Below are 17,758 nucleotides of genomic sequence, written 5' to 3' on the forward strand. Positions count from 1 at the left end.
AGTTGAATTTAAGGACTGATCAACAATAATTAGAAATCTTTAGAAATAATAAAAGAATATTAATACAAAGATAACACTAGCCTCAAATGGCATCTTTCGGTCATATTTCCTGCTGATAATTTTTTTTTTAATTTTAAATTTTATATTATATATAAAATAAATATGAATGTATATATATTGTATATATATTTTTTTTAAATATTTTTTTTAATGTTACATTATATATAAAATAAATATAAATATATATATTATTAATTTTATTTTTTAATTATATTTTTAAATGTCATATTATATATAAAATAAATATATATATATATATTATATATTTTTTATTTTTTTTAAATATTGTTTTTAATTTCATATTATATATAAAATAAATAAATAAATATATTTTATTTAATTTTTTTAATATTTTTTCACAGTGATGGTCAGCGACCACCAGGTGGCAGCAAACACAGCGTTGAGCCTCAGAGTGTTGAAAGGAGACTGTTGTTCTTCTCTCAGAGTAGAAAGGGAGGTCATGGGATCCTGTTTGCACGTCCTGAACCATGTGAGTCATATGAGACGGAGGGGAAGAGCAGGAAAGCCACAGAAGAAGAAGAAGAAGAAGAAGAAGAAGAAAACATGGAGGAGCTGTCCCGCTGCTGCTGGCTGAGGAGCTGCTGCTGGGGCGAGGACGAGGGGGAGGAAGAGGGCCGAGAGAAGAGGGGCGAGGATGAGGATGAGGAGCCGGAGGAGGAGGAGGTCATCCTGGGGAAAAACAGGAGCTGGACCTCCCTCCCGTCTGCGGCGGAGGTATGGAAGAGATCAGCTGCTGAGGGAACACTTTGAAATGTTCTTTTAAGATGACTGAACTAAGATTCTGCTGCGTTTTTAGAGTTTCTGCTTGTTTTTCTTGAGGTGGTGTTTAAGGTGGTATCATTGGCACATGTACATGTTATTTCCATTTACACGGTCATTTCCAAAGCACAGAGTACAATGTTCATCACTTACATTGGACAGTTGAATTGGGCTATTTTTGATCATTTTAGGCCATGTTGCATATTTGCAGCTGTGGGCTTTCCTGATTCATTTTGTTCACAAAACCAAGTCATTCTCTGCAGATCGTTATAGTGAAAGTTCAGCAGTAACTGCTGCTGCCTCAATAAAATGTATATAATAAACCTTTATTGAACATTCTTAATACAAAGTGCGGAAAGCAACCATCATAAACTTTCCATTCAGCAACAAATCAAACAGATTTCACAGATCTTTGTTGTGAAAAAGTCAAGCACATATAAAATGCAAAAAATGTCATGTAAATAAATATTGCACATGAATGTAAATAATGTATGTAGATTTAAAAAATCAAATTATGTAATGTAAATAAAAATATAATGTAAATGAATAATGTAAATAAATAAAAAGCTTGTTGCACATCTGCATCTGTGGCTGCTACAAGGTTAAACCGCCATCTTGTCCGCTCTCATTTTCAGCTTTTCTACCTTTTTTTTACTCATGATGAGTTGAGTTTTAAAGGTAACAACTGCGAAAAAAAAAGCCTTTCGAAGTGGGTTCACCCGCCGGAGGTGGCATCATTTCTGTTGGAGCTTTAACCTCTCGCCTATTTGAACGTTTAAGGTGGTTCTGAAGTCTCTAAGCGTGTTTTAAGGCAGGGGTTCCCAAACTTTTCCATGCCAAGGCCCCCAAACAGCTTCTGGCCCCCTTTGCAAACCACAGACAATGCTACAAAATATGTAAAGAAACAAACTTTTAGGACGTATTTTCTTTCTTTTCTTCACGGACAGCAGCTCGCTGTGTGAATGCAGCCTGACTAAATGCTCTTCTTTACGTCTGAAGAAGTCAACCGTTTTTTCGGACTCTGCCGGATGTTTTTGTATCAGGTGACGCTGAAGTTTCGAAGGTTTTAAACACTCATTTAAGAGGCTCTCCAGACAGAGGACGCTGTAAAGCCAAACTTAATGTATGCTGCCTCATACTTTCTGATTTTAGTCAGCCAGTTCTTTCAGTCTCTTCCAAGTAAAAAATCTCTCCATTTTGGCTAAGCTAGCTACATGCTAGCTTGAGGAGCAGAGCAGCTTGAGAACAGGCGCAAACCGCCAGGTCTACCATGTTTTGACTGGCAGCCAATCAGAAAGACAAGCATGGCAAACAACATTTCCATATGACATATTATTATAAATTGTATTTTACAATACTGACTAAAAGAAATTTGACAATTTTTTTATAAAGATGTTTAAAAAAAATTGAATTGTATTTTTTTATTTTTGCATTTTTTCTTATCTTCACTCCAATTTTCTGAGGCCCCCCTAGCGCCCCCTGGTGGCCCCCACTTTGAAAACCACTGTTTTAAGGCGTTCCCCACTGACCCGGTCCCGTCTCTATCCGTCCCAGGTGGCTGCAGACCCGTCCGGCTCGCCCCCCTCGGGGTCCCGGCCTCACTGGTTCCACACCCTGCAGGTCAGACGGCTCCGAGTCCAACGAGGACGCAGCAACAGCGACCCGCTGAGAGGGACGCCCGCCCAGGAGCCCTTCACCTGGGTCAGTCCATCAGTCACACGGTGTTTGAGGTCATGTGACGTTGCCTGACGCCTTAGCTGTGTGTGCTGTGCTCAGAAACCGGGTCTGGAGTTCGGAGCCGCCCACTCGTACCTGAGTCTGGAGAAGCTGGGAGAAGGAGCGTTCGCCTCCGTCTACAAAGGCATCAGCAGGTCAGAGTTTGTTCCTCCTGTCATCAGCTGATCATCAATGAGTCACTTCTGCCAGTCTCAGTCCACCTTAAAGATGTTCATTTTCACTGTTTAATCTGTGTTACATCACAGAAAAAATGTTAAAGATGTTTTGTCAGACATTTGAATAAAACTTTATGCACTTTTTTAAAAGATTTTTGTTATTTATTAGTAGGGCTGGGCAACGATTAAAATGTTTAATCTAATTAATCGCATTATTTCCCTGATTATTCACGATTAATCGCATTTGTACGCAGAATCCCAAAATGAATCCAAAAGTAGCGTATAGCTTTTAGCATTTAGCTTTATTTTAAATGTGCTGCCATATGAATGAAAGTGCCATAACATTTGTTGTGCAAACACACTTTTAACATCAGCATCTTTCTGTAGTTTTTATGTAGAAGCCTCGCTCCACTGTCTGTTTCCTTGAATGACTTGCTGCTATCAGTTGTGTGTTTTGCCTTTAAGTGATATTTTAGACTGGAACTACTACGCTGAGAAGACAATTCAACTTGGCAGAGTTTACAGATGACTTTGGTTCTGTCGACTCCGCCGTCTGGAAGAACTTTATCATGAAAATGGCCGAGTAAAAGTTCCGTACCCTTCTCCATGTTTGGTGGATCCAAAGATTACTTTCTTTTCCTGTCTCTCTGAACTTTCCTGTCCATTAAAGGCACAAAAGCCCTCCAAAAATTTAGTAATTTAAAATTTTCCCCCCAAAAAATTAAAAAACGAAAAACAAAACCTGCGTTAATGCGCGATAAAATATTTATCGGCGTTAAATAATCAATGCGTTAACGCGATAATAACGAGTTAACTCGCCCAGCCCTATTTATTAGACATTTGTTCTCTTCGTTTAAAGGAGTTTTATAAAGGTCTTTTTACCACATAAAATATCCCAAATATTTAGATCTTTTAATCACTTTTAGACATTTTAAGATATTTTCTTCTTTCTTCTTTGGTTTTGTTTGGACATACGTAAATATTTTCACATTTTAACAGTATTTCTTGGTTATTCTTTGTCTTTGGACCTTTATCCAAAAATTGTATCAATACTTTCATTTAGGGATGTGTTCAGATATTTTACAATTTTTTTTTTTGCTACTTATCAACAATGGCTTTAATAATCGTCATATTAAAGGGGAAGTTTTCATCGATCTGTTGAGTTTCAGTGTCCGACTTAATTGAGGATGTGTTCTTCTTCTTTGGAGGATAAACGGGCAGCTGGTGGCCCTGAAGGTGATTCAGATGAAGACGGAGGAGGGCGTCCCGTTCACCGCCATCAGAGAAGGTGACCATGTTCAGAGAACCTTTAAGGGAACCTTTGGTTGTTGATTTCTGTTGTTAAAATCAAAAGTCTCCAGCAGAGGTCAGAATGAGACGCACCTGATCAGGCTAATGCAACAAATTGAGACTTAAAATGAGCGCCAACCTCCCAGACAAAAAGAAAGGTCTCCGTTATGTGAAGTAAAGTCACTTGGAACGTTGTTGTTGAGCAGGGGCGATTTTAGGATCTGGTCTTTAGGGGGGCCCAGCCCCCAGTGCTCACAGAGGCACATTATTTCTCACTAATTGAGGCGAACTAGTACATTTATAAATTTTGGAGCCGTATTTTGCTTTGAGTAGTGTTTTCCCCTACAACATTCAATTTTGACCTCTTCATTTCAAAAGACTGCGGCTCGACAGAGATAACAGAGAGCCTGAGACAGATACTGAAGTTAACTCAACATTTATTTTGGGAGTAAAGAGTTAAAACAAAAACAAATGCTAGAAAATAAATAAAATGGTCATAAAATAATGCATCTTTGAGCAAAAAAAAAGTGTTTTTGCATAATATAATATTTTAAAAATGTGCTGAGCCAGGGGGTGCCGACCACTGTGAGATACCCTAGCCTCGCCCCTGTTGTTGAGGGTTCCCTTTTCGTTATTTCTGGGATGTTAGAATTTAGGAAATTAGAATTTGGCCTCTAACCATTCCTGAAGTTCAATGTGGAACCAGGAATCAAACCCTGGTCTCTGTAACACACCTGCTGTAACCAGCCTGGGAACACTGTCCCACTTAGATTCAGGATAACTGTGTATCGACTCTCTAATATTGCAGCACTCACCTGTGTGTACATTTTGTTGTGTGCAGCCTCGCTGCTGAAACGTCTGAAACACGCCAACATCGTCCTCCTGCACGACATCATCCACACCAGAGAGACGCTCACCTTCGTCTTTGAATATGTGGTGAGGAAGACTCTGCATTCCTACCTGTAGTGATAGAAATGAGCATTTCTGTTGGCTGCGTGAGGCAGCGTGAGACAGTATGAGGCTGCGTGAGGCAGCGTGAGGCAGCGTGAGGCAGCGTGAGGATGCGTGAGTATGCGTGAGGCTGCGTGAGGCAGTGTGAGGCAGCGTGAGGCAGTGTGAGGCAGCGTGAGGCTCCATGAGGCAGTGTGAGGCAGCGTGAGGCAGTGTGAGGCAGTGTGAGGCAGTGTGAGGCAGTGTGAGGCAGTGTGAGGCAGTGTGAGGCAGTGTGAGGCAGTGTGAGGCAGCGTGAGAATGTGTGAGGCAGCGTGAGGCAGTGTGAGGCTGCGTGAGGCTGCGTGAGGCAGCGTGAGGCAGCGTGAGGCAGCGTGAGGCTGTGTGAGGCTGCGTGAGGCAGTGTGAGGCAGCGTGAGGCAGCGTGAGGCTGTGTGAGGCTGTGTGAGGCAGCGTGAGGCAGTGTGAGGCAGCGTGAGGCTGCGTGAGGCAGTGTGAGGCAGCGTGAGGCTGTGTGAGAATGTGTGAGGCAGCGTGAGGCAGTGTGAGGCTGCGTGAGGCAGCGTGAGGCAGCGTGAGGCAGAGTGAGGCTGTGTGAGGTAGCAGGAGGCGGCGTGAGGCTGCGTGAGGCTGCGTGAGGCTGCGTGAGGCAGCGTGAGGCAGCGTGAGGCAGTGTGAGGCAGCGTGAGGTTTCATGAGGATGTGTGAGGCTGTGTGAGGCTGTGTGAGGCTGTATGAGGCAGCGTGAGGCTGTGTGAGGCAGTGTGAGACTGTGTGAGAATGTGTGAGGCAGCGAGAGGCAGCATGAGGCTTTGTGAGGCTGTGTGAGGCTGTGTGAGGCTGCGTGAGGCTGCGTGAGGCTGCGTGAGGCTGCGTGAGGCTGCGTGAGGCAGCGTGAGGCAGCGTGAGGCAGTGTGAGGCAGCGTGAGGTTTCATGAGGATGTGTGAGGCTGTGTGAGGCTGTGTGAGGCTGTATGAGGCAGCGTGAGGCTGTGTGAGGCAGTGTGAGACTGTGTGAGAATGTGTGAGGCAGCGAGAGGCAGCATGAGGCTTTGTGAGGCAGCGTGAGGCTGTGTGAGGTAGCAGAAGGCAGCGTGAGGCTGTGTGAGGTAGCGGGAGGCAGCGTTAGGCAGCGTGAGGCTGCGTGAGGCTGTGTGAGGCTGTGTGAGAATGTGTGAGGCAGCGAGAGGCAGCGTGAGGCTGTGTGAGGTAGCAGAAGGCAGCGTGAGGCTGTGTGAGGTAGCGGGAGGCAGCGTTAGGCTGTGTGAGGTAGCAGAAGGCAGCGTGAGGCTTTGTGAGGCTTTGTGAGGCTTTGTGAGGCAGCGTGAGGCTGTGTGAGGTAGCAGAAGGCAGCGTGAGGCTGTGTGAGGTAGCGGGAGGCAGCGTTAGGCAGCGTGAGGCTGTGTGAGGCAGCGTGAGGCAGCGTGAGGCTGCGTGAGGCTGCGTGAGGCAGCGTGAGGCTGCGTGAGGCTGCGTGAGGCTGCGTGAGGCAGCGTGAGGCAGCGTGAGGCTGCGTGAGGCTGCGTGAGGCGGCGTGAGGCAGCGTGAGGATGCGTGAGGCAGCGTGAGGCAGCGTGAGGCAGCGTGAGGCAGCGTGAGGCTGCGTGAGGATGCGTGAGGATGCGTGAGGATGCGTGAGGCTGCGTGAGGATGCGTGAGGATGCGTGAGGCTGCGTGAGGATGCGTGAGGATGCGTGAGGCTGCGTGAGGATGCGTGAGGCAGCGTGAGGATGCGTGAGGCTGCGTGAAGCTGCGTGAGGCTGCGTGAGGCAGCGTTAGGCAGCGTGAGGCTTCGTGAGGCAGCCTGCCACACACCTTCAGATCATGAGATTAACTTTGGGGTGTTTTGTAATTAAACTTTTATTAAATGTATTATGTATTTATTATTGATTAAATTATCATTTTATTAAACTAAATCTGGTTTCTCTTGCAGCAGACGGACCTGGCCCAGTACATGACGCAGCACCCCGGAGGACTGCACTCCCACAACGTGCGCGTACGTCCACACAGCAGGGGGCGCTGCAGGGACGGTCCTCCCTGCGGTGTGGGCTGACGGCGCTGTGCTTGTTGCAGATCTTCATGTTCCAGCTGCTGCGAGGCCTCTGCTACATCCACGGCCGCAGGATCCTGCACCGAGACCTGAAGCCGCACAACCTGCTCATCAGCTACCTGGGAGAACTCAAACTGGCCGACTTCGGTGAGGAGAGTAGCGCCCCCTGCAGGCTGCTCACCACGAAACAAAGAGTTATGATTATGATCTGATAAAACAAGAGACAAAGAGCGCTTACAGAACTTTTCTTTAGTTTTTCTTAGGGCTGGGCAACGATTAAAATAGTTAAAATAATGTGGATAAATCCAGCTAAATGTGGGATAAGCGCCCTCTGCTGTCCATTGTGGGTATGGCTGAAAAGCGTGTGGACAGAGGGATTGTGGGAAATCCTTAGTTGAAATGAGGATTGAACAAACATGTTAAAATTAGGGCTGGGCAACGATTAAAATGTTTAATCTAATTAATCACATGATTTCCCTGATTAATCACGATTAATCTCATTTGTACGCAGAATCCCAAAATGAATCCAAAAGTAGTGTATAGCTTTTAGCATTTAGCTTTATTTTAAATGTGCTGCCATATGAATGAAAGTGCCATAACATTTGTTGTGCAAACACACTTTTAACATCAGCATCTTTCTGTAGTTTTTATGTAGAAGCCTCGCTCCACTGTCTGTTTCCTTGAATGACTTGCTGCTATCAGTTGTGTGTTTTGCCTTTAAGTGATATTTTAGACTGGAACTACTACGCTGAGAAGACAATTCAACTTGGCAGTGTTTACAGATGACTTTGGTTCTGTCGACTCCGCCGTCTGGAAGAACTTTAAAATGAAAATGGCCGAGTAAAAGTTCCGTACCCTTCTCCGTGTTTGGTGGATCCGCCGATTACTTTCTTTTCCTGTTCCACAGCAGACAGCAGCAGACTTTTACAAAATAAAAGCCTGTGAGCAACAGACTTTTACAGAATAAAAGCCTGTGAGCGACAGACTTTTACAAAATAAAAGCCTGTGAGCAACAGACTTTTACAAAATAAAAGCCTGTGAGCAACAGACTTTTACAAAATAAAAGCCTGTGAGCAACAGACTTTCACAGAATAAAAGGCTGTGAGCAACAGACGAAGGAGAGGGGTCAAAATGATCAGTTAGCTCATAATCAGCTCAGAGATCTTCAGAACAAAGCAAAATGACAAAAAACAACATGGAGAATTTAAAGGATTATCAGAGAATTTAGTTCAAATCGGAGAAAAATGTGTAAAAACGGACGTAGATCAAGTCAAAAGAAGTAATGTGTGATTTAATTTCTGTATTTGTAACTTTGTTCTGAGTCTGTACGTGGACGTCGGGGCGGTCTCTGACTCGTTTCCTCCTTCCGGTTCAGGTCTGGCTCGGTCCAAGTCCATCCCCTGCCAGACGTTCTCATCGGAGGTGGTGACGCTGTGGTACCGCCCCCCCGACGTGCTGCTGGGCTCCACAGATTACTCCACGGCTCTGGACATGTGGTCAGTGCTGCCATCGGACACACACGGTTGCATTAAAGGGACAGTTCGCCTCTTTAAAGGGACAGTTCGCCTCTTTAAAGGGACAGTTCGCCTCTTCTGACATGAAGCTGTGTAACATCCCATATCAGCAGCATCATTTCTGAACATCTTCTTACCCCCTGCTGCGTCCTGTGAGCAGAGTTCCAGCCTCGTTTTGGTGTTGATGAAGGTAGTCCGGCTAGTTGGCTGGGGCTTAAAAAATAAAGCGTCTTGCTTCTCAGAACAATATGCGTTCAACAGAGTAATACATTTTCATCACAAAATGGTTCTCCAGGAAAAAGTCAGACCTCACAATCTCTTGGCCCTATTTTCTCTCCCTTCGTATCACTGCCTGCTGCCGCCTGCCGACAGCCGCGCCTGTTACGCTGTTTGCTGCTCGGTGTGCACAGCAGGCAGTGATATTAATTAAATTTATTATTTAATAAATTATTGATTGTTTATTTATTATTTAATATATTTTACAATGTAATAAATAATATACAATTTTTATTTAATAATAATGATAATAAAATTATTATATTTATCATGATGATATTTTATTATAATAAATATATTTTAAAATAATATATTTTATAAACTATTATAAAAATATGATATTTTTGTAAAATATATAATATTTTATCAAATATATTTTATACATGGCGCTAGCCGGAGAGAAAATAGCACCAAGAGATTGTGAGGTCTGACTTTTTCCTGGAGAACCATTTTGTGATGCAAATGTATTACTCTGTTGAACGCATATTGTTCTGAGAAGCAAAACGCTTTAGTTTTTAAACCCCAGCCAACTAGCCGGACTACCTTCATCAGCACCAAAACGAGGCTGGAACTCTGCTCACAGGACGCAGCGGGGGGTAAGAAGATGTTCAGAAATGATGCTGCTGATATGGGATGTTACACAGCTTCATGTCTAAAGAGTCAAACTGTCCCTTTAAGCGCCTGTGGCTGACAGGCTCAATAAAGTTTGGTGTGTTTGAATCAGGGGGGCCGGCTGCATCTTCATTGAGATGCTGCAGGGGGCGCCGGCGTTCCCCGGAGTCTCTGATGAGCTGGAGCAGCTGCAGAAGATCTGGGGGGTCAGTTTCCTGTCTGTTAACGTGGTTTAATGTTAAACAGCTGGCAGCAACAGCATTCAACCACAGGCGGATATTAGGTTTATGGTAAAAAATGTCAAACTTTCCAGCTGTTTGATCACTAAGAACATTTAATACGATCAGTGTGACAGCTGTCAACACATCTGAGCCGATGCTGGACCTCGAAATCTATTTAAATTTATTCAAGCATGATGCAGTTTTACACCAATCCGGACATTATGAGCACCTGCCCGATGTAGAGTGTTACCAGCACATCCCATCCATCTTATCTTAACCCTTTGTGCGGTCTTAACATTGTGTTTACTCCCTTTGTCCTATGGGTCAAAAATGAGCCGCCCTACCAAAGCCCCAAAATAAAGTAACTTAATTGAATTTTAAATGTAAGAAGGCAAGAACTAGGCAGGAACTAGGCAGGAACCAGGCAGGAACCAGGCAGGAACCAGGCAGGAACCCTGGCAGGAACTAGGTAGGAACAAGGCAGGAACCAGGCAGGAACCAGGCAGGAACCCTGGCAGGAACTAGGTAGGAACCAGACAGGGACTAGGCAGGAACTAGGCAGGAACCAGGCAGGAACCAGGCAAGAACCAGGCAGGAACAAGGCAGGAACCAGGCAGGAACCAGGCAGAAACTAGGCAGAAACTAGGCAGGAAACAGGCAGGGACTAGGCAGGAACCAGGCAGGAACTAGGCAGGAACCAGGCAGTGACTAGGCAGGAACTAGGAAGGAACCAGGCAGGAACCAGGCAGGAACTAGGCAAGAACCAGGCAAGAACCCTGGCAGGAACCAGGCAGGGACTAGGCAGGAACCAGGCAGGAACCAGGCAGGAACTAGGCAGGAACCAGGCAGGGACTAGGCAGGAACCAGGCAGGGACTAGGCAGGAACTAGGCAGGAACCAGGCAGGAACCAGGCAGGAACTAGGCAGGAACCAGGCAGGGACTAGGCAGGAACCAGGCAGGAACCAGGCAGGAACTAGGCAGGAACCAGGCAGGGACTAGGCAGGAACCAGGCAGGAACCAGGCAGGAACCAGGCAGGAACCAGGCAGGAACTAGGCAGGAACCAGGCAGGGACTAGGCAGGGACTAGGCAGGAACTAGGCAGGAACAAGGCAGGAACCAGGCAGAAACTAGGCAGGAACTAGGCAGGAACTAGGCAGGAAACAGGCAGGAACCAGGCAGGAACTAGGCAGGAACCAGGCAGGGACTAGGCAGGAACTAGGAAGGAACCAGACAGGAACTAGGCAGGAACCAGGCAGGAACTAGGCAGGAACCAGGCAGGAACCAGGCAGGAACTAGGCAGGAACTAGGCAGGAACTAGGCAGGAACCAGGCAAGAACCCTGGCAGGAACTAGGCAGGAACCAGGCAGGAACCAGGCAGGAACCAGGCAGGAACCAGGCAGGGACTAGGCAGGAACTAGGCAGGAACTAGGCAGGAACCAGGCAGGAACCAGGCAGGAACTAGGCAGGAGCCAGGCAGGGACTAGGCAGGAACCAGGCAGGAACTAGGCAGGAACTAGGCAGGAACAAGGCAGGAACCAGGCAGGAGCCAGGCAGGGACTAGGCAGGAACCAGGCAGGAACCAGGCAGGAACCAGGCAGGAACCAGGCAGGAACCAGGCAGGAACTAGGCAGGAACCAGGCAGGGACTAGGCAGGAACTAGGCAGGGAGTAGGCAGGAACTAGGCAGGAACCAGGCAGGAACTAGGCAGGAACTAGGCAGGAACTAGGCAGGAACCAGGCGTGGACCTGAGGGAACCTTGGAAACAAGCACATAGTTTTCGCAAAAGATTCTCTAGAGGCAAACGTAGGGGCTTGAAGTTACCAGATGTGGCCAACACTCAGGCACTGGAGGACTGGCAGCGTGCTCCTTAAATACTCCTTAAATGCTCCTTCCTGATGAGGGATAATAGATCGCAGGTGTGCCTAGTTTGACGGAAAAACTCAGCCCACCGACTCCCTGGCGCCATCTGCTGGATAAAGAAGAAACCACAGCAGGTTGCTGCGGGCGTCGAGGTTGACCCAACGAGGTCCACATTTCCAGAACTCCACCTGACCAGTGGAGTCAGCAAACCGAACCAAAGCTTTTTTCCTTCATCATCTTTTGGTAATAAATCTGATATGAAATGGGGGTTGAATGTTTTGCTGCCAGCTGTATGTAAATGTGTGTTATTCTGACATGGCAGTATAACTTTACGGACTTTCTGAAGGTCCTGGGGTTGCCATCGGAGGAAAGCTGGCCTGGAGTCAGCCTGTTGCCTAATTATAGAGAAGGTGAGTTCACACACACACACACACACACACACACACACACACACACACACACACACACACACACACACACACACACACACACACACACACACACACACACACATATATATAAAAAAACACATTAACTTAGATTCAGTTGAATTTCAGCTCCATCTAAGGGCTCCAACAGCTCACAGATCATATTTATCTGAAGGTTAGGGAATCCCTGTGGGTTCCGAGGCCTTCAGATCCGAGGGTTCCTGTAAGAACCCTCAAGCTGAACTTATCCTTCTTCAAAAATCAATAATCTGAACACAAACCCCAGAAACACACTTTCAGATTCAGTGTGGGACTCGTTTTCCATCATGTCCACTAAAACGAGCTAGAAAACAGAGCTGGAAGTTCAGCCTTAACTTGCTGAATCCACCAGAACTTCCTGTTAACGTGCCTAAAGAAACATAAAGGGGACTGTAGTACCGGACTCTGGATTATTCTCTGAAGTTAATTCAGCAGATCAGAATGCTAACGTGATAATTATCTGATCTCTTTAGAGTGGTTTCTTCACTCTGAACCAAAGGAGTTTAGGACTGTTTGGAAAAGGTAAGCTAACAGTGACTCAATGCTAAAGGGGTAAAGGCTTATGCTAAAGAGTTATGCTAAAGGCTTATGCTAAAGGCTTATGCTAAAGGGTTATGCTAAAGAGTTATGCTAAAGGTGTAAAGGGTTATGCTAAAGGTTTATGCTAAAAACTTATGCTAAAGGTGTAAAGGGTTATGCTAAAGGTTTATGCTAAAGAGTTATGTTAAAGGTGATAGAGAAAGGTTGAATGGGGCATTAATCCTTGTTCTGTGATGTGATATGTAGCCCAAATAAAATTGGTTGTGTCTGTAATGGCTCAGAACCTCCCTAAAAGGCTCTCTGAAACAGCTGTTACTATGCTGGGTTTAGAATGCGTCGTTTGCCCTTATTGGCGTCGTTTCAGAGCTTATCTGGCAACCTCATTATGAAATGCAGGTAGGTGTTGGCGCTATTCGGTTGCCGTTGCTTGATTGGATGAACAAGCCAGAGCTAACGTGCAATTCTTACAACAGGAATATGGCACAACACACATTTAAAACAAAATAAAATGTGATACCTACAGGCTGTACTGATTGCTGGGGTTGATTTTGTTGCAAAGTCGGAACTGACCCTGTACTGAGCATTAAACTCCGACTGAAGCCTGCTCGGAATCGTGCAAGCTTTGTGAAACTGTCCTCCGTGAAATGCGCAGCGCAAAGGAAAAGTCGGCGGTTGTATGCACTGGGGATGCTGTTAAAAATAAATAAAAGCCATTGATGGCGAACATTGCTTTAGAATATGTAACGATCGTAGTCCGCTTTCACAGCCTTGGAAGGCTCACCTGTTCCTGTTTCTCGCCGAAGGGGCGTGTCTGAAACGGGGTGGCTGTGGATTTGGGTGTGGGGGGGCGATTGCACCAAAAGATACGTCACTTTATGCTCAAACACGGATTGGCACATTTTCTGGCGGCAATTCAAAAAAGGGGAGTACTTGAAACAGAGGTTCTGACACTTGCTGGCACTTGGTGTGTACTCCCCACAGCGGGGAGACTCAGAACTAACACCAAAAACCTGAAAAAGAGGATTTTGATTCTCTATCCCCTTTAAAATAATGTGGATAAGTCCAGCTAAATGTGGGATAAGCGCCCTCTGCTGTCCATTGTGGGTATGGCTGAAAAGCGTGTGGAGAGAGGGATTGTGGGAAATCCTTAGTTGAAATGAGGATTGAACAAACGTGTTAAAATTAAAGCTGGGCAGATCAGCCAAGAAATCTGGAAATGTAAGAATGGAAAATGTCTACAAACCGTGATAGAAAGTAGAAAGTGCACAGCTGCTGTCCCGGTGAGAAAATGAGCATAAATGCTGACTTAGCTCCCAGCAGCCCCAGCATGTGGCTCAGTTGGACGAGGCCTCTCTTCAGTCTGTGTGCATCTTGATCAGGTTGGAGCAGCTGCCCTATAAAACCGAGGACCTGGTCCAGAAGATGCTGAAGGTGGTTCCAGCGGAGCGGATCTCGGCTCAGGAGGCCCTGCACCATCTGTACTTCAGCACGCTCCCTCCTCCCATCGTGCACATCAGAGACAGTACGAACACCGCCACACATCCGCTAACTCAGAGATACTCACTATTTATTTCACCAGAGCCACATCGGCAGCAGAATCAAGGGCAGAGCCACTTTTACCACAACATGCTGAAGTCCCCTTTTGCAAATATGCATTTCTACATATGAAACAAAAAAAGACACAGCACAGCCAGGGGCGCCGAAAAGGGCGGTAGAAGGAGATGGATTCTAGGGGCCCATGATTAAGAGGGGCCCAGAGAGGCCCTAATAAAATTATAATACTGGCAAAAAATAATGTGACACTAAGTTATTAACTAACTTATAATCACAAACATATTTTATTTACAATTTACTGGTAACAATAACTTTATTTGCTTTGGAAACATTACGTTTATGTTTTGTATTTTTCAGGTAGCCTAATTAAGTTTAGTATCAGAGTTTCAGTGTTGCAGCAAATAAATGAAACTGGATTCCTCGTGCTCAGTGTTACCTACCTCAACTGTCATGCTTTTCTTTTTTCACAAATATGGGAACGATAGTCAGAAATACCATTAGAATGCATAGTTTTATGTAAAATAGCATCACAAATTTTCGCCGACCTCCTGGCCGGCTGTTTGGGGGCCCAGTAAAAATGATTTTTATGGGGCCCAAAATCCCTAGCTGCGCCCCTGAACAGAGCCAATACATTTTAAATTCAGACCACATGTATCTTAATGCTGGGCTGAGCGGAAGCTGGCGTGCATGTGCTCGACTTTCTTCGTGTTGTAGTTATGAGTGGGCCATCTCTGGAAGCTCCGCAGAAGGCTGAAGGAGAGCCATTCATTTCAGTCACATGGGAAGCACTGGTGCCTCATTATTTACAACTTTCTCCACATGTGATGCCACCTTGAAACACTGTTACATGATCTATAAGTAGGTGAATAACCCTTGTGCGGTCTTAACATTGTGTTTACTCCCTTTGTCCTACGGGTCAGAAATGCCCCGCCCTACCAAAGCCCCAAAATAAAGCAACTTCATTGAATTTTAACCCCTTAATGCCTGAATTTATATAGCTGTATATAATAAAAAATGTTTTGTGTGTGTTTTAGCCTTTAAGTAGATGGTAAATAATGCTGAGATTATTAATTTCACTTTTGCACAAAAAATAAATATAAATTTTGGTATGTTGCTTATTTGCGACACCAGGCATAATGATCAATAATAAGATAACAACAGCACAGTAATATAACAGAGAAAAAACAATGTTTTTTATTCGCCCTTTTTTTTTTTTACATATTTATTTATATAAAGTGAATCTGGACTAACCGGCATTGGGGGAATAAAGATGCTATCTCAGCTGGTTGATTGAGTCAAACGATTTGTAGCATATATGCAACAAAAGGCGTTAAGGGGTTAAATCCAAAATCTATTTTGTATGATGAAACCACCTGTTATTTATCTATTCAACTCAATTCAAAACATTTGTTATCATGTATTTTTTCTTACACAACACAAAAAGACAATCAGCAGTTTTCAGGATTACACTTTATTTTTTTTTTTGTCAGTTGGACCGACAGTTTTCTTGTTTTCTCAGTTTTCTATTACACAATAAAGGTTTATTATGTAATATTAAAGAGGTAAAGAGTAATGCTACAGGCATGTTTATGCATTTGGCAGACGCTTTTATCCAAAGCGACCTACATGCTATGCTTATTATTGCGTTAGTCCTAGTTTTTTATAGCCTTAACTTGGACAGCCATCATAATGAAAACATAGCCTCACAAATTCTGCTGTTAAAAGTCTGTCCTATAAAGGTTTATTATTGCTGTTATATGAATGTGAAGTAACTACTTCTGAATTAATTATATTGAAAAGGAAAAAAACAGTGAACTTTTTTCTGGTGTTTAAATGTTTTTATAATTCACGGGTCAGAAATGACCCATAAGACAATCTTTGTACCCTAGTGGTGTACAGCCCACATGGAGACATAAACAAACATAAAGTCTGACTTTTTCTAATGATGGGGTCCCTTTAGGAAAGGTCATAAGATTTCAAGTTGAAAAAGATAGTTTAAGGTATTTTTTCTACAGCTAAACATGGTGGTGGCTCACTTTGGACCCGCAGGACAACAGGAGGGTTAAAGGGAAATCAACTTGATCTAAACTTTTCTGCTTCCCAGCGGTGTCCATCTTTAAGGTTCCTGGAGTCCGTCTGGAGACGGAGATCAGAGACATCTTCAACGCCGGGCGGAAGGCGAAGCCCTCCGTGCTGCCCGCCGCCAAACGCTGGTGACCCAACTGTCCAATCAGCCGACCACCAACCCGGGAAGACGAGCGGGGAGGAGGAGCTCCCTCAAACAACAGACGGAATCCATAACTTCCTGTCTCAGTACTAAAATTTGACTTTATTTTTGGGGAAGACCAGCTGTGGGATCCCACCGGTGTAAGGAAAGAGAGCCGAGACTTTTCATCAGATTAAAGTTGTGCTCTCAGTTTACAGGTCGAGTTCGATTAAAACATCTGGTGTGCATCTTCTGTCAGTGTGAATTATTTCAAGAGATGTTATGCTAAAGGTATAAAGGTTTATGCTAAATGGGTAAAGGGTTATGCTAAAGGGGTAAAGGGTGATGCTAAAGGGTAAAAGAGTTATGCTAAAGGGGTAAAGGGTTATGCTAAAGGGGTAAAGAGTTATGCTAAAGGGATAAAGGGTGATGCTAAAGGGTAAAAGAGTTATGCTAAAGGGGTAAAAAGTTTTTGTGGAAGCAATTAAGAATAGTTTGGGAGAAACAGGTTATTCCTAGAGCATGGCGTAGGGCAGGAGGCGTTCTTATTCCAAAGGAGAAAGAGTCCTCGGACCTGAGTCAGTTCCGGATGATCTCTCTCCTAAATGTAGAGGGGAAGATTTTCTTTAGTTTGGTTGCACAGAGATTAGCTAGTTATTTAGAAAAGAATAGCTTAATAGATACTACTGTGCAGAAGGCAGGAATACCAGGTTTCGCAGGGTGTTTAGAGCTCACTAGCATGATTTGGCATCAGATTCAGACAGCCAAGATTGAGAAAAAAGACTTGCATGTTATATTTCTAGATCTAGCAAATGCATTTGGTTCAGTGCCACATAGCCTTATTTGGGAAGCATTTGAGTATTTTAGAGTGCCTGTTGTAGTGGTTAACTTAGTAAGAGCATATTTTCAAGATATTAGACTGTGCTTAAGTACAGCAGGTTTCACAACAGGTTGGCAGAGGCTAGAAATAGGCATTATGGCAGGGTGTACAATTTCTCCATTAGCATTTACAATGGCCATGGAGATAATTATTAGAGCTTCCAAGTGGGTTGTAGGAGGAGAGAGACGTCAGGATGGCATGCGCCTTACACCAATTAGAGCATACATGGATGATATGACGTTAGGGACTACAACAGTACCATGTATGAAGAGAATACTTGAGAGACTTGATAAAAATCTAAAGTGGGCTGGTATGAAAATCAAACATACTTGGTCTAGAAGTATCTCAATAAGTAGAGGGAAATTAAGTGATAGAAAGTTTGTAATAGATGAAGAAAGCATTCCAATAATAAGGGAAAAGGCAGTGAAGAGTTTAGGCAGGTGGTACCAGGCAGACATGAATGATGGAAAGCAGTCAGTGCAGTTTCGTGAAGATGTTGCTGAGGGACTGTATAGAATAGATAAATCAGAGCTTCCAGGAAAGTTGAAGCTGTGGTGTCTGCAGTTTGGATTGTTTCCTAGGTTGATGTGGCCACTGTCTGTGTA

General features: G+C 44.5%; 1 protein-coding gene across 1 annotated transcript; it reads left to right on the forward strand.

The window, feature by feature from the left end:
* Positions 1–513: 513 nt before the first annotated feature.
* cdk15 (cyclin-dependent kinase 15) lies at positions 514–16,448 on the forward strand. The gene is made up of 13 exons (XM_075477063.1): positions 514–795; positions 2,395–2,541; positions 2,617–2,711; positions 3,941–4,020; positions 4,864–4,958; positions 6,907–6,969; positions 7,047–7,170; positions 8,399–8,519; positions 9,538–9,631; positions 11,853–11,916; positions 12,447–12,495; positions 13,893–14,035; positions 16,172–16,448. Exons 1-13 carry the CDS (start codon positions 625–627, stop codon positions 16,282–16,284), a joined length of 1,359 nt encoding a protein of 452 aa, XP_075333178.1. The 5' UTR covers positions 514–624; the 3' UTR covers positions 16,285–16,448.
* The last annotated feature ends 1,310 nt before the right edge of the window (positions 16,449–17,758 follow it).

The sequence above is a fragment of the Odontesthes bonariensis genome, chromosome 11, assembly GCF_027942865.1.
Source record: "Odontesthes bonariensis isolate fOdoBon6 chromosome 11, fOdoBon6.hap1, whole genome shotgun sequence".
Taxonomy (NCBI): Eukaryota; Metazoa; Chordata; class Actinopteri; order Atheriniformes; family Atherinopsidae; genus Odontesthes; species Odontesthes bonariensis.

Coding starts and splice junctions, on each gene's coding strand:
- cdk15 (XM_075477063.1), top strand. CDS start 625: ATGGAGGAGCTGTCCCGCTGCTGCTGGCTGAGGAGCTGCTGCTGGGGC. Junction 796..2,394: donor CCCTCCCGTCTGCGGCGGAG/GTATGGAAGAGA, acceptor TATCCGTCCCAG/GTGGCTGCAGACCCGTCCGG. Junction 12,496..13,892: donor TTTAGGACTGTTTGGAAAAG/GTAAGCTAACAG, acceptor CATCTTGATCAG/GTTGGAGCAGCTGCCCTATA.